Source organism: Xiphophorus hellerii, chromosome 3 (genome assembly GCF_003331165.1).
Source record: "Xiphophorus hellerii strain 12219 chromosome 3, Xiphophorus_hellerii-4.1, whole genome shotgun sequence".
In the NCBI taxonomy this organism is placed as follows: Eukaryota; Metazoa; Chordata; class Actinopteri; order Cyprinodontiformes; family Poeciliidae; genus Xiphophorus; species Xiphophorus hellerii.
Window position 1 is genome coordinate 19723531 of NC_045674.1, and position 15382 is coordinate 19738912.

Sequence of the window (15382 nt, forward strand, 5' to 3'; positions counted from 1 at the left end):
ATGTTTCAAACTTTGAGCTTTGAAACTGTGTATTTTCTTTCTAAGATGTGCTATCAGATGATGGATTCATCATGGTCAAAAAAGGATTTCCATGGTCATGTTTGCACATATTTTAGAAATATATTTGAAAATTTTAAATGCTATGATAGCCTGAATATAAGGACCCTGACTGTAAAACATGAGAACAAAGTGAGTTAAATAATGACAAATAGTCAAGATTAAATTTCCTAAGGGAAAAAAAATTCATCAAACTGAACAACTTTAAATTTTACAAATAAATATCTCAATTGTAAAATATATGTACGGAAGAAGTGAAGTTTTAGTGATACCGTTTCGTAAAAGCATATCGAAAAATACTGTAGATTGTTTGTCTAAACCCCCAAAGAAACACAAGGCGGCGGTAATGCTTCTGATGACCGGTTACACTGTGAGAAGATGGAAACAGAAGAAGAAGAAGGAGGAGCAGCTCCACCGAGGCCTGATTCTGCTAACAGGCTATCGTTGCACATCGGTTTTTAGCTGGGTGTTATATATTGTTAGTCACCGTTTTCCGTGATGTACGAGATTTCACGGTAAGTCATAACTTAGCCGATAGTTGGAATTAGGTTTCAGTAACTTAACTGTCTAACTCTTAATAAATAAAATCACTGACCGTCTCCACATTCCAGGTGTAGCGTTAGCTAGCAGGAGCTAAAGTTAGCCGTTCCGATCACAATAAGCTCACGAGTTATCACTCCAATGGGAGGCTTAAAGCAACGTAAACTTTTCTGGGTTTACACTTTCATTCGCTGATTATCGCCTGCTAATTGTGTCGTCTTGTGCTGTGTGTTAAGTCCAGCTTAAATAAAGTAAACGTTGATTGCTTTACCGTGCACAATGTGTCCTTGTTAATTATCGCTGCAGCAATGCCGAAAGCGCCAATCTTTTACTGTAAAAACATTAATGTCAAGAAGATTTCTCTTTTAATAACTGTTTGGAAATCCTGTCTATGCTTTGTTGGCTATAAAATAGTGGAATTTTTTTTTTTTTACATCGTATATGCGTCACCTTCTGTGTGTCACGTTTAGAAATCTAAACAATGAAACCTGCATGCATTTGTGCATCTGCCAGGTGCGAGGTTATGTATTTTAAATCTGGTTTGCCTTGAGATCTTTTATTTTTAAAGGAATTAAGCAATGTTTAGGAAAGATTACGTTTAGCCACATCATTGATTCTCTAGATTATAATTACATAGTTTAGTCATACATCCCAAGTACTTAAATGCTCACATAAATTCTGCTCACCAGGTCTTCCTTTGTGTACATATAAAGCATCAAGTTAGAATGATCATTTACAATGTCAAATTCTCTTCGTTGCTGTAGACTGATGATAGAAAAACACACACACAGCATACCGTAACAAGAGATTCTGTATGCAATAGTTGGATAAGGTTTGAAGAATTGTGAGCAGAATTAGAAATATGCACTTGCCTAACTCAGTATGGTTTTACAATGATAGAGTGCTCCAAGAATTAAACGCCCAACTTTATTCCAATAAAGATTTGGATGTGTAAAACTTTGTTAAAATAGCAGGCTATCAGGTAAACTGGAAGGCAGTTTTCTCAATCATTAGAATTTTAGAGAAGTTATAGACAGTTGCTTTTTTTTTTTTTTTTGTAAATTTGCTAATGAATTTGAATTGTGCAGTTTGTTTTCATAAAAAGCTCCCACTCTTCTCTGTCTGGCAGGGTTTCCCCCAGTGTATTATAAGCCTGGCGGGCCACCAGGTTTTACTTGGCCCACCACCAGTCTAAGTGTTTTATTTTAAATAATTATTTTTTTACAAGTAACATTGACAGTAAAGTCAGATTAAGCTATAGTTGACGCATTGAACTCAGTCCTCTGTCCCTGCACCTGCCTGTTGGTCTCACATGCTATTATTTCCAAATTATGATGCAGACTTGTGCATCTCCAAATTTTTGTAACTTTTAGCATTTTTTAACACAAAAACATGGTGGACTGCTAGTAAACTGCCATAGTGTCCATACCACTGGACTAAACAAACTTTCTGGGGGAGACCCTGGTCTGGGCCTTCAACTAACACTTATTTTTAAAGTCTCTTGTTCACTTTTACACCTCCAACATGGGAAGGAAGCTTGCCACACAGCTGAGTTGACATTTATGGGCAAAGTTACTAGCAGCTTGTCCCAAGTTGCCAATAACTTGGTATATCCAGCAGCTGAAACACTTGGATTTTTGATGCAGGTCTCAGTGGTGTATACATGTATCAGAAACAAAACCACACATCATTATATTGCTTCAAATTCTAGTGTTGTGATTCTGACATATTGTTACTTCAATTGATATGTCTTCAATTAAAAAAAACACTTGAAGGTTGAACAGCTGGGCTGCACAGTTGTTAGCTCTGTTAGCTTTCTGCAAAAAAGTTCTGGGTTGATTTTTCCCACCTGGTGTCTGTCTGGATGGACTTTTTGTTCTCTCTGTACATGCATGGGTTTTTCTGGCTACTCTAGGGTTTTCCCACAATATAAAAAATGTGACTGTTAGGGTAATTAATTAGTCTCAATTAATTTGAGTAATGTATGAGTGTGTATGTGCACTGTGTTGTCCTTTAGTGAACTGGCGACCTGTCCACATATTCATAGTGTTATGAACTTGCATTTTACATGCTGATTTAATATTTAGCTAGCAGATGTTTAATTGCTACAATATATGTAGGAAAACATATATTGCTTCTTTTTTTTATCACAAAGTGTTCAGCTTGATATCATGAAACCCTGGTCATCCTGTACAACAGAAGCTTTGATTGGTCCCAATCTGGGCAATTTCATTCCTGAGCAGAACTGTCAGAACATTTTAGAGAAGTCAGTCTGACAATGAATGGGAAGTAATGCTGGTGCTAAGGTTCTCAATACAGAAAAATAGGATAATGATAAAACATTGGTTATAGTTGTAGTGCCAGTGGGCAGTAGAGAACCAGTTCTAACTCAAAAGGTGTTGAGTTTATTGGAGTGATCAACCACCATTTCTCCATCAAAGATTTTTTTTATCCGATTCTTCAGCGATCAAAGTGAAGCTTGCAAGTGTTAATCCAGCATTGCTTATGGTTGCGTAATATTGGAAACCATGTAGCACACAGTATCATTGTGGGATAATGTGATGACAATATAGATTGCAGTAAGCTAAACAAAACCATGTTTATTTCACTTTGCAAACATTCACCACAGTGCCTTGCATGGTCTGCAACAACTAACTCGACACAGACTACATATGTCCTTTCCCTATCTCTGTGTTATTTATAAAAATAGCAAGGTGGCATGGTAGGTAGTGAAAAGTAACCTCTCACTGTTGCACCTAGAGCTCCCAAGGGAAGAAACCATGAAACTGGGTAGGTGAGTGGGCGTTAAGAAGAGGACAGCACATGTTGGGCTCTTTTATAGCTGATGGTAGTTCTGTCACTGCTGGCCTAGTTCACAAAACATTTTCAAGCCAGCACTTGGACACCTTCTTGTCATCTTTGTTTTTCTGAAAAGACTAAGACAATAAGCGGTGTTGAAGTCCAGCTGCTCTGAATACTTTCTATTTGTAGCTGTTCGTTGGAACCGTTTTGTCAAAAGGGAAACTTATTCTGTGCCAATTTGATTGCATTTATTGCAGGTTCAAACGTGTGGCATCACATTCCTGCGAAAACAAAACAGGCAAAGGAATCACAACACTGCATTTATTGATTGCATTTATAGATCGCATAGCAAGGTGGCACGGTAGGTAGTGAAAGATGGCATGGTAGGTAGTGAAATACCTACCATACCAGGCATAGTTCGGTCGCGACTTATAGATCGGGACCGAATTCACTTCCTAAGAGAGTGCATTGCCCTGTTGACGGGCATTTCCGTCTGTCTGAGGGCCTATGAAAGCAGCACAGTGATTAGTAGAACACGCCCACTCCACCTTTACGAATTCTCACTGGAAAATTGCGTTGTCTGTGTTTAGTGGACATATTTGTCAGTTCAGAGTGGTAATTCTTCTGATTTATTTGACTTTCAGCTAAAAATGCAGTGAAGACCAGCACAAAACTTAGCCTAAAAGGAAATGTAGAAGAGTGGGGGATGTGGTGTTGATTAAAAGTGTAGAATAAGAAGAGCAGGGGGAGGACAAATAAGAATTTTATTTTTCTTTATCCTCCTCCTTCACTGCCTTCTCTTCTTCTGATATTAGGCCAAGTCTCGTACTGGCTGTCACCAGATTTTAAAAGAAAATCCAGCCAGCTAGAAGAGCAATGGCCCCCCAAGTAATTGGAAATGCCTCTGATCAAAACTATTCACCCTCTCAATAAATAAATGCTATGGTGTCTGCAGACTGTAACACCAAAAATTTATATTTGTGTAAGAATTGCATCATTGTGAGGTCATCTTGAGTGGTTGATTTGTGGAAGGTCAAGGGTGGCTGTCGTTGACCCTTGTAGTTTCTCAATTGTTTTACTAAAAGGTTTGCTATATGCTTCCACGTCACAGCTTCTGTCATCTATACTGAGAGTCTGGGATTTGTGTTAGCCAATACTGTACAGCCATATGGTTTTGGTTTTGTTTTTTAAATGGAGTTATCTTCACTTAGATTTAAACAATGTGTGAAACTATCAAAATCATATCAATGGTTTTCATATACATTTGTTTTATTTCTCCAGGTGCTACAAAGTCAAAGACTTGAGGAGCTGACATCTCATCATTTTGTTGGACAAAGAACCTTCACTGATTGCCAAGGACATCTTTGCCCATCGGTGTATAGAGATTTAGCAGCATATTCAGGTTCAAAAGTGATGCCATCAGTACACGGACAGAATCGTTTTATCATGGAAAAACAGTCACCTGTGAATACTGTTGCTTCAGCGCAGTTGGGAGGAGAAGCCAGTGCTTTCATCTGCACGGAATGTGGTGATGGGTTTAGTCAGTACGCCAGTATATTGGCCCACATGTCTAATCATGGACCTTTGGAGTCTTTTTCCTTTGATGGCTCATCTAATGGATTTGATATTCCTCAGGAATATGTGCTTCAAGAAAATGGTACACTGATTGTTGTAAATGGCTTGCCTCAGTTGAATTCTGTAAGCTCTTCAAATTCTTCTTCCGCACCTATTCCTCCCGAAAGACTCTCATCACCTTTGCCGTCACCTGTTAAGCCAACTACTACAACTCAGAACTCGCAGCCCTTCTCAAACAAAGACTCATTAAGACCCAAGCCACCAGGCTTGAGCTCGGACGTGTTTCAGCAGAACCGTTGTCGTTGTGAAATATGTAATCGTTCTTTTAGTACGACACAGTCTCTGCACCGTCACCAGCAATATGGGAATTCCGAAAGGGGCTTTCGGTGTACTCTGTGCTGCAAGATCTTTCAAGATAAAAGCAACCTCAAGAAACACCTTCAAGACCATTTCAATGAAAAAACCAGATGTTGTGGTCACTGCGGTAAACGATTCCTTAAAATTGATGCGCTCAATGCTCATCAAAAAGAGAGTCACTCCATGCCCAAGGCTTTGGGTAAACCAGACAGTAAGGAAGACAAAAAGTCAGAAAAGGCATATCCCTGCAACAAGTGCAAGCTGATTTTCTTTTGGATGTCAGACCTCCAAATACATTCGTTGTATCATTGCAAGGGACAGGAGCTTGATGTGGAGTTGGAGTCTGATTTTGAAACTGAAGAGAATTCAAAGCATTCTGATGATGGGGAGCTTGTAAACTGCCACGCCAATGGTCCATCCAATGATACGAGGAACGGAGGACGAAAAATCTCAAGAGATGGCAGTCTTGAAAAGAATAAGCAACCCACATTCACGCCGTATAGATGTGGTCTATGCGGGGATCGTTTTGAGAGTTTAGCAACTCTAAAGGAGCATCATGTCACACATCAAACTCAGGAGGAAATAGATGAGATGAATAAGGAATATCAAAAGCCCATAAAACGAGTTATGCCACCAAATACCAGCCGGAGAGGATCTAATCCAAATGGAAAACTTCATCCTTGCAAGCATTGCCACCGAGTTTTCAATCACTCTAGTAGTTTGTCTCGACACATGAGATATCATAAAGGCACAATGCACACTTGTGTATTTTGTGGCAGACATTTTCCACAGCGCTGTGATTTAAGAAGACATGTGATCATGTACCACAAAACTGAAGGTTTAAAATTGTTGCACTCAAATTCACAAAGTGGGCCTTCATCTAATTCTGCTGATGATGAGAAACAGGCTAACAATCCCGAGGACAACACCAAAGGATCTTCTGACAATGAACAGACTTCCACAGAGCAAACTGGAAAAGCTGGCAGGGTTAACTACAAATGTCAGGAGTGTGGAAAGAAATTTGGACTTTTGTGTGTGTACCAACGACATTTGCGCTATCACAAGAAAGAGCCCACTAAGTCTCTCAAGAGTCTAGCTGATATTAAGAAGAATTCATCCCCTGAGGTTCATCTTCAAGATCACCTGGACCCTGAAGAACCAGATGATGGCCAGAAATCTTCTGGCAGAGGAAACACTGTACACGAGGAGCTAAAAAAAGATAATCTAGAAGACATAGAGGAGGATGCTATGGACCAAAAACAAAATGAGAAAGGCAGTTCTTCTGAGGCTCTTTATGAATGCACTGAGTGCACTCAGACATTCTCATGTTTGGACACATTTCTTGAGCACCAGGCTTCTCATGACTCGGAAGCAAAAGCTATTGTATAAGAAACAAAAGGTATGGGTGGGGAGTGTACAAAATACTGTTGTTTCAAATAGATATTGAGAAGTTGGGCAGACTATTTTTAACTCGCTAGTGTTCTTCCTCCAACTTGGATTGCAGGTCAGCTGGCTTCTCGTATTTTTTAGTGATATACATTACAGTAGAGTTCTTTCATTGTTTTACTCACATCATGGAATTGGAATATTTTTAAGTGTATGCGTATATTCATCCTTTTAAAATACAGCATTGTCAAACATTAGATTGTCATTAAAATGATCAAGATAACATGCTTTAGTGCTTGACGTTTTGCTTTGAGTCCCTATTTTCTGTAGTGACAGACTAAAACTAAAACCAAAATGTGTTTCTAGTGTACCACTTTCATTCCATATGCAATCAAGGTATTCATGGCACATCTACTCTGGTTTGGGTTGCTCATTCTTATTTAGATGCTAGTAAATTAAGTTCTCAATTCCTTCACCATAAAGTCCACTACTTCCTAGGGAAGCCACTGCTTACCCCACATGGGATCAGTTCAGATCTAGAGGTAGAATAGCATTACGCTATTGGAAGCCTATATGTAAAATGCTAAAGCAGCCTTTTTTATGTTTGTCAAAATTTGGTCGGGGTTTTTACACGTAGTGGATAATGGTACATCATTTACAAATGGCAGAGTGCACTGGCAGTTATTGGTAGCAGTTTTCTTAAAACATGTTCTAAAGTAATTTCACATATTGGAAACTGAAGAACTTGTGCCATAAACTCAAACTTTTTATGTTCAGAATTTAGTGGTTGGGTGAAGGCATTTTTTTGCCATGAGTTTATCAAAAATGCTCAAGGTTTTTAATAAGAATAATTTGCTTCTGTTTATGTAGTCAACATTTGATGTCTAGTTGGAAATAGTTTTAATTAGTTTACTTTTTAGGAATTCAAAATATAACGTCGTACACACAAAGGTAGCAAAGACTTCAAACAAACTGTTAAAAACTTAGCAGCTTTATTTAGCACAATGTAATTTGTTGGACAAATTTGAAATCAGCAGGTCATTTTTTTTTTAAAGATCGTGATTTCTTTTTAAAATTTGTATCTTTCCGTCTCGATCTTTATCTACTGTATGTTTCTGTCTCTACCAAACTATCTAGTATGTTGTTCCTAATCAAGTTCAGTCTTGTACAGCTAGGGGGAGTATTACACCTCATACAGCCAAGCTTAAATCAAAAAGATTTTATTCAGTGATGACTGGATTTTTCTGCACTTGAGCTATTTTGTATACTTTCACCTTTGTGATATGTATCAGGGGGAGGAGAGTAAAAGCTAAGTCTAGTCTTGCTTTTAAAAGTTTGCCTTGAGCTCGCGTGAGCTGAGCAAGCAATACGGCTGTTATATTTGATGCACATGTTGGTCCTATGTTATACGAAAAGGAGCCCTCGTAGGGATTATATAAATACGGGTACTGGTGAACCGGCTCCAAACCATGCAGTTTGGAGCAATCTGCGAGTGACAAAAATTCGGAGTTAACACCTACAATTACAGCTGATTAGGGCCTCATCCTCTTTCCCAGTTCAATGTGTCAGCTATGAACCTAGCTTGAGAGCTGAAAGTAGAAGAGCAACCACATACAGACAGTAATTGCTCACAACATGGTATGATGTCACAATTACTACATTGTGACTGTGATCAATTCTTTGGGGGCAGATAATCCGCCTTGGTTAATTGTAGGGGAAACACTACTCAAGTCCAAATTGGATCAATCAAAATTCGAAATAATGCTGTGAAGACCCGTTGTAATGGAAAGATGCCTCAAGAATAATTTACGATGATCCATTTTAGAGCGCTGGGACCTTTGACCTTTGTTCTCGTAAGATTTGATAAAAGTCCTTGGAGTAAGATCCAAGCAGAAGCAGCACACCACAAGACAGTAGGGTAAGTAGCTCCTTTTATTACCTATAGGTTATTGTAGGTCTTCAGGCTAAATATTTAAAGTAAACATTTGTTTCTTTCAGTGGTGATAAGCCACTGAGTGTTTTGATATTTTGCTAATGTTTCCGTTTGCCTGAGTCTGCTTCAAGGTTCTTTTCTGTAGTTGGATGTTTTTGTAGTTATAACCTGGAACTGTCTAACGTAACCCAAGGTAATGTTTTGAATTGCTCTGATCAATGTCTTTATTAGTATACTTCTTTACCAAACAAAGTACTGTGTTACTATTATAAAACCATTTGCCTAATGATCTACTGCAGTCTTTGTAGAAGAAAGTTTCAAAAGATGATCATTCTTTCTTTCAGGTTTGTTTATATCAGTAGTAGGGAAAATGTCTCCTGCATTACTGTGGCATGATAAAGACACCAGCTACTCTTCAAACCACCTCCGGCCATTCACATATCAATCTCTGCAGCAGACGGTATCTTTTAATGATGCGTGCTTCCTCAATGGAGCTGGCATTGCAGAATGAAGTACAGACAGCAGCATAATCGGAAAAATGTGGCCTAAGTTCCACTATCCATAACTTCACACTTACTATGTAACTCTGGTTTGTGACTACATCTCTTTACGCCAAAGAGATGTAATGAATGTGAACCATCTACCAATCACAAATGTCACTGAGGCAATAAGGAATCCTCTTAAGATCAATGTTTTGAGTGTTGTTTGGAAATTTCTGAAAGCAGCCATTAGGTTGATAATGTAATATTTTGCCATTTTGGAGCAGGCCCAGTAAATGTCTTACTGCTGTTGTCGGGTCTAAAAAGCGTTGTGCGTTAAGGTGATTTATTGTCATTACCCTACTGCAGGTGCAATAGCAGTAGTTATGCAACAGTCCATATGGGAGGTTTTGCCAAACCAGTTACATTTCCATCTTCACCAGCCTGACTGTAGCTCTAAAAGACTAGTGTCTTGGCTGGGGCAGAGAATAGAACCACTTTAAAAGTGGGTTGTGAGAGAGGGAAGATATGCGGCAAAGATCATAAGGCTGGTACTTGAATCTGTGACATCTGGACTAAGGCCTACATACATGGGTCGCGCTTTGCCCCTGTGCTACTGCTGTGCCCCGAAAGAACCATGTCAAAAACCATGTCTTTACTTTTGGAGACCAATGAGCTATTAAAAGACTGCATGTAGTTTAAAACCAAATTGATTTCTACCAAACCACTTCCAGCATTAAAACTATGCTCGGTTGCAAGAGACATACGACAATTAAAATGCTGTTTAAAACTTGAGTGTATCTAGCTTTTCATCTAAGATTTTAAGTCAAAAAGAATTTACAAAATGGCTTGAACATGGAAAATGTTGGTTTTGCACTAGAATGAGAGCCCACTTAACAGTGGAACCCTTATATTTTGATATTACCTAGTCATAAGGGATGATTGGTACAAATAAAATCAGTAGGGTAGAGTTTTTAATATGGCTAGGTCACTTTCTGCTTGTGCTTAAAGTTGTCTTTAGTGAACTTGATCTGGCAATTCAGAAATGTCAAGTAGCCTTATCTTGTACAAGCAAGATTGTAAAGGAAAAGAATAACTAGGATTGTTAGTAAAATCTTCGTTGTAAGTCTCCCCATAGCATTCTTTTCAAAAAAGTATTGGTGCACTGTTAGTTGAGCAAACGTTCTGCAACTTTTAGATGGATCTCTGTTTCAACACACCTGACTCAAATAATCAGATCATTAGCAGGACTCTGGAAAACGTAACTTTATACTGAGGAGGCAATTCAGCTATTTGTTTCAGTTGTGCTGGACCATTGACACATCTAATAGTTGCAGAACACCAGACCTTGAGACCTGGAGTTGCAGACCCCTGATTTAGTACAACCTCTGATTGAGAGAGCTGAATGATGACTCATCTCTATTATCACCCCTGGGCCAATGAAGCAATCCACAGGTCACTTGAAAGAGATCTGGCCAGGCTGCCCCAAATGAGACCACAGCTCTCGGGTTTCCAGAGTGTGATAGGCTGAGTCATATGGGCTAATGGAAAGATTAGGCCAGGGGTGCCCAAAGTCGGTCCTCGAGGGCCGGCATCCTGCACGTTTTAGTTCTCTTTCTGGTAGTACCAACAACCTTTTCAGCATGTCAGTGTTCTTCTTAGGCCTTCTAACAAGCCATCATTTGATCCAGGTGCGTTAAACCAGGGAGAGAACTAAAACATGCAGGATGCCGGCCCCCCAAGACCGACTTTGGGCACCCCTGGATTAGGCCATATGACTTCAGGCCTGTTTGCACTGCAAACAGGCCTGAAGTCAGAAGATCCAAATCTGTGACTACCTCACATGGCAAGTCAGGAGTGTAACAGACAAGCAAACTTGTATCCCCTCTCACTGTATAGATCCTCTAACAAAACAGTTGGAGAGGGAAAAAAAATCACCTTACTCTGACCTTTAAGTTCGTCTGAAACTTAAAGGATGATTGACAAGAAAGTTCTCAGTTTACATATGCCAAATGTATTTTCTTACCCATTCAAACTGAATTGTCATTACATCGCCAAGTGAAATAGTTTTGGCTGCAAAGCATCATGTTTACTATTGTACAGTTCACTCTAACTGAACTCTTAATGCTTCAACATACCAAGACACTAGACAATTTCATGCTCCCAGCTTTGTGAAGAAAGTTGATGTTCAAACGTAATTGTGGACCAGTGCACAAAGCAAGGTCCATAAAGGTTTAAAGTATGGAGAAACTGTACTTATCTGCAAACCCAATTTTTGGAATATATGTTTTCAGCGTGTACCTGTGAGCAGTACCTTTATTTCACCTCTGGTTGTTTTAAAGGGCTCTAAGGATAAATTTGGTGTTGTATGGTATGAATAGAGCAATGCGAGATGAAGAGTAGAGGCTGCGAACTAGGCCTTCTTGCCCAACATTAGTATCTGACCTCACAAATACATTTCTGGCACAATAGTTTAAAAATTCCCATAAATACAAACTTAATTTGCAGCTAAAACAAAACACCATTTCTCTTAAGAGGGTATCAGTGAAGTTGTTTCTTCAAATGACAAAAATTCGAAAGCAATGCCAGAACTGCATATCTCAGACAAAAAACTGCATTACTTCCTTAACAACATAGCAACATTTGATACACCTTATTTGATAAAATCTTTTAGTCTACTGGTTTATCAAAAGTCCTTTAAAAATGTCCGCCGGTTGAGGTAGCTTAGCTGACATTGATACAAATCCAAGAAAGAAGGAAATATTAACTGAGTAATGCCTTCAAAAATTCAAACAAGATTGATTTTTGACAAGACAACAATAATAAGATTATTTTTCAATAACATATTTTCTCTTCTAGCAAGAGTTATTTTGTCTTTGGTATGTTGATTACATAGACACCTTACCGAGGTTGTGATCGGTAGGCAATACCGATCACAGTAGGCAGTAGGCATCCAACGGACAACAGTATATAAAAATCTGGAAGTGCATCTCCAGCCATTAGGGTAGCAAAGGTAGCTTGTGTTGCTTGTATTGTGGGGTCTGTTTAAACTCGTTCAAAAATTGCCGCCAACCAAAGTCTTTGGTTGCCCCTAGATGCTGCCCTTTAACTCCAACAGGCCTAGTATTTAAAACTGTGGATGGTACTGTAACATTTGTTTGACTGAGCTGAAGTATTGGTTGGTTGCTGGTTTTATTGGTTTGGACAGATACTGGTCATTTACATTTTAATTCCATCAAAGGCTATCAATCCATCCATTGCCTATGCCTGCTTGTCTTTGCAAGGTTGTAAGCAGGCTGGTGCCTCTCTCACCATCCCTCTTGCATGGTGTACCCTGCCTCTTGCAGGGTGTACCCTGCCTCCTGCAGGTCACCAATCTATCACAGGGCAACAAACAACCCTGCACACGCACACATATATTGGGGTTTTTTAGGCCACACTTGGTTTTGATCTGTATGAGAAAATCAAAGTACCTTGAGAGAACCCATATGTGCATGGGGAGAAACAAAAGACCCCAGGCTGAGATTCAAACCCAGGATCTTCTTGCTGCAAGGAAGGGTTAAAGATTGAAGTTTTTAATTATTTTTGCATGTTATAAAAGTAAAAAGTAAATGACGAGTTGATTTGGTCTTTTCAGTGATGTAATGGAAAGGACATTTCCAAAACTTGAAAAATGTGGGAGGGGCTTCTTTCCAAACCCAGTTTAGTTTAAAACAAAAAAAAGAGAAATGCTATCAATTTGTCTGTTCCAAGATCTTCTGAAACTTTTTTTACAGTTGGACCTCAATATCTTTTTCTATTTAGAAACCCTAAAATGGATCTAGTCGATCTGTCATCCATCCACTTACACCTTTGTCCCTAGTGCGGTTGGGAGGGGTGACCGTGCCTATCTCCAGTGAGACATTTTGGGCAAGAGGTGGGGTACACCATGGACAGGTCCATCGCAGGGCAACACAGAGACAGACGGGACAAACAACCATCCACAACACACACACTCTCACCTAAGGAGAATTTAGAGAGACCAATTAACCTGACAGTCATGTTTGTGGACTGTGAGAGGAAGCCGGAGTACCTAGAGAGAACCCACACATGCACACGGAGAACATGCTAACTCCATGCAGAAAGACCCCAAGCCAGGAATGGAACCCAAGACCTTCTTGCTGCAAGGCAACGGTGCTACCAACTGCGCCACTGTGCAGCCCTTGTCGAACTGGCAATTCAGCTAACTGATAATTTAGTAACATTGCGGAAACTTTGTAATGATGCAAATTAATACTTTATGGATTGGTTTAAGGGTGGTTATTCAAGCCTGTTTCATATTCAGTGAGCCTTTTTCTTCCTTCTCTGGATGAATCTTTTACATTACATTACAGCGGCTGGCATGGTCCCACTTCATCAGGAAAAAGTATAAGTGCATAGTACGCATATGATGAAGATCATGTGGAATTTAAGTGACTTATTTAACCCTTGTTGGGTCAAAGACAATGATGTGAACATTGGTAAAAAGTTATAACTGTGTGGTTACAGAACTTTAAGCATATCATTTCCTAGTCATCTAAGTCGAGATTTAAGATTGTGTTCCTTCACTGTACTTTTTTTTTTCTCTTTTTTTTGTGACCACATTTTTTCACATGCCGATACCACTGTAGGGGTTTTCTGAAAGACCCACACTAGAAAAGGAGACTCCATTTTATGGAAGGTCATGCGCACAAAATTACTGTGTGCAACTTAGTCCTTTAAATGCCAGACATCCAGACAAGTTAATCCAGGTATCCAGTGACTGCTCTTACTGGAGAAATATTGATTGAATGGCTGGGAAATGGTACAGGGCAGCACTGGAGTCCTTGAAAGGACCTTGTTGAACCAAGGACTCCTTTCACCAGAGTCTGAAGTGCCAATATGCCTTCTGCAAGGAAGAAACTATGGGGCAACTGGTGAGAGGGGCTCACGTGACTGGCTCTTCCAAACCAGCCAGGAGAATCATAGATCAATGGGGTGGGGTGGAATTCAATGTCCTTTTTTTCTCGACCTGACAAAATACCCCTTAAATGAGTCGCATAGTTGAAAAGGGAACACTGAGCCAATACTAACACAGACACAAACTTTTTAATTATTTTAAATTCTAGTTTTCAGTCATGATATATGTTAAAGTTAGCAACCCAGCTGTCAGCTTTGTCACTGAAAAATTTTCTTGCCCCGCTTTGTGAACAATTGCTGTGGCTTAAATGGCCTGCTTTGATCAGAAAAGAGGACAAAATAGATAAAAGTTCAATTTAAAAGTGGATTTTTAAAATTTATCAGCTGATCTCGAGTTGATACCTCAATTATCCTTGTGGGCTTACATTATGTGCAAATATGGGTGAACATTTACAGCTATGTGGTTCTGTTCATCGGAGTCAGAAGGAAGCTTTAGGATTTTTTTTTCTTCCAGTGTGTAATTTTTCTGTGATCCGTTCCTTGCACAACCCTACTCCACTGGAGGGGTTTTCAAGTAGACCGGCACTAGGTAAGGAGCCACCATTTCATGGCAAGTCCAGCACACAAAATGGCTGTGACCAGTTAACCCTTTAAATGCCAAATTTTTATCACAAATCAGCTTTTTGGTCTGTGACTACAGTTAGGGAGCCATCATAGACAGGATGGTTATGGGGAGTGCACAGGGGAGTGCTGAGGCTCTGATGAGGACTTCACTGACAAATGGAATCTGTGCCACTGCAAGCCGCAGCGCATATGTGCCTCTGCAAGGAGGGAACCATCATGCATGCTTACAGAGGGGAGCTGCGCTACCAGAGCATCAGGGGTGGACTGTGGATGATTTGTACAAATGAATTTCTGATATAAACTCATTTTGATCCAGTCTTGTATTTCCAGGTTGTAACATATGGATTGCTTGGTACAAGTACAACTGTTATTAACCCAGCTCAGAAAAAGAGGGAGAGAGGCGAAAGCACAAGCCAACAGGAGACATTTAAAGGCGTCCGATGATCTAGTCTGTGATACCTGCATCTGGTTCTTGTGGGGTGAAAACAATGGAAAAATGTGAACTGTGTGGTTCTGAATAAATTCCTGTTCATCTGAGTCAGGACTGGGCTTAGAACATTTTTTCCTTCAAGGTACTCTTTTTCTATTGTGATCCAGTTCTTGCACATACCTACCCCACCAGAGGGGTTTTCAGATAGACGGCACCAGAAGGGGAGGCGCCATTTTAAAGTCTTGCACACAAAATGGTGTAAGCAACTTAACCCCTTCAATC

At 39.6% G+C, this 15382-nt stretch overlaps 1 protein-coding gene across 1 annotated transcript; it reads left to right on the forward strand.

Annotated features, from left to right (window-relative positions):
* The first annotated feature begins 431 nt into the window (after window positions 1-431).
* LOC116717702 (zinc finger protein 2) lies at window positions 432-7004 on the forward strand. Its single transcript, XM_032559252.1, has 2 exons — window positions 432-572; window positions 4681-7004. The coding sequence occupies exon 2, from the start codon at window positions 4813-4815 to the stop codon at window positions 6718-6720; it is 1908 nt and encodes a 635-aa protein (XP_032415143.1). The 5' UTR covers window positions 432-572; window positions 4681-4812; the 3' UTR covers window positions 6721-7004.
* The last annotated feature ends 8378 nt before the right edge of the window (window positions 7005-15382 follow it).

Bases quoted from the DNA above. Each gene is read 5' to 3' on its own strand.
- LOC116717702 (XM_032559252.1), top strand. From the start codon at position 4,813: ATGCCATCAGTACACGGACAGAATCGTTTTATCATGGAAAAACAGTCA.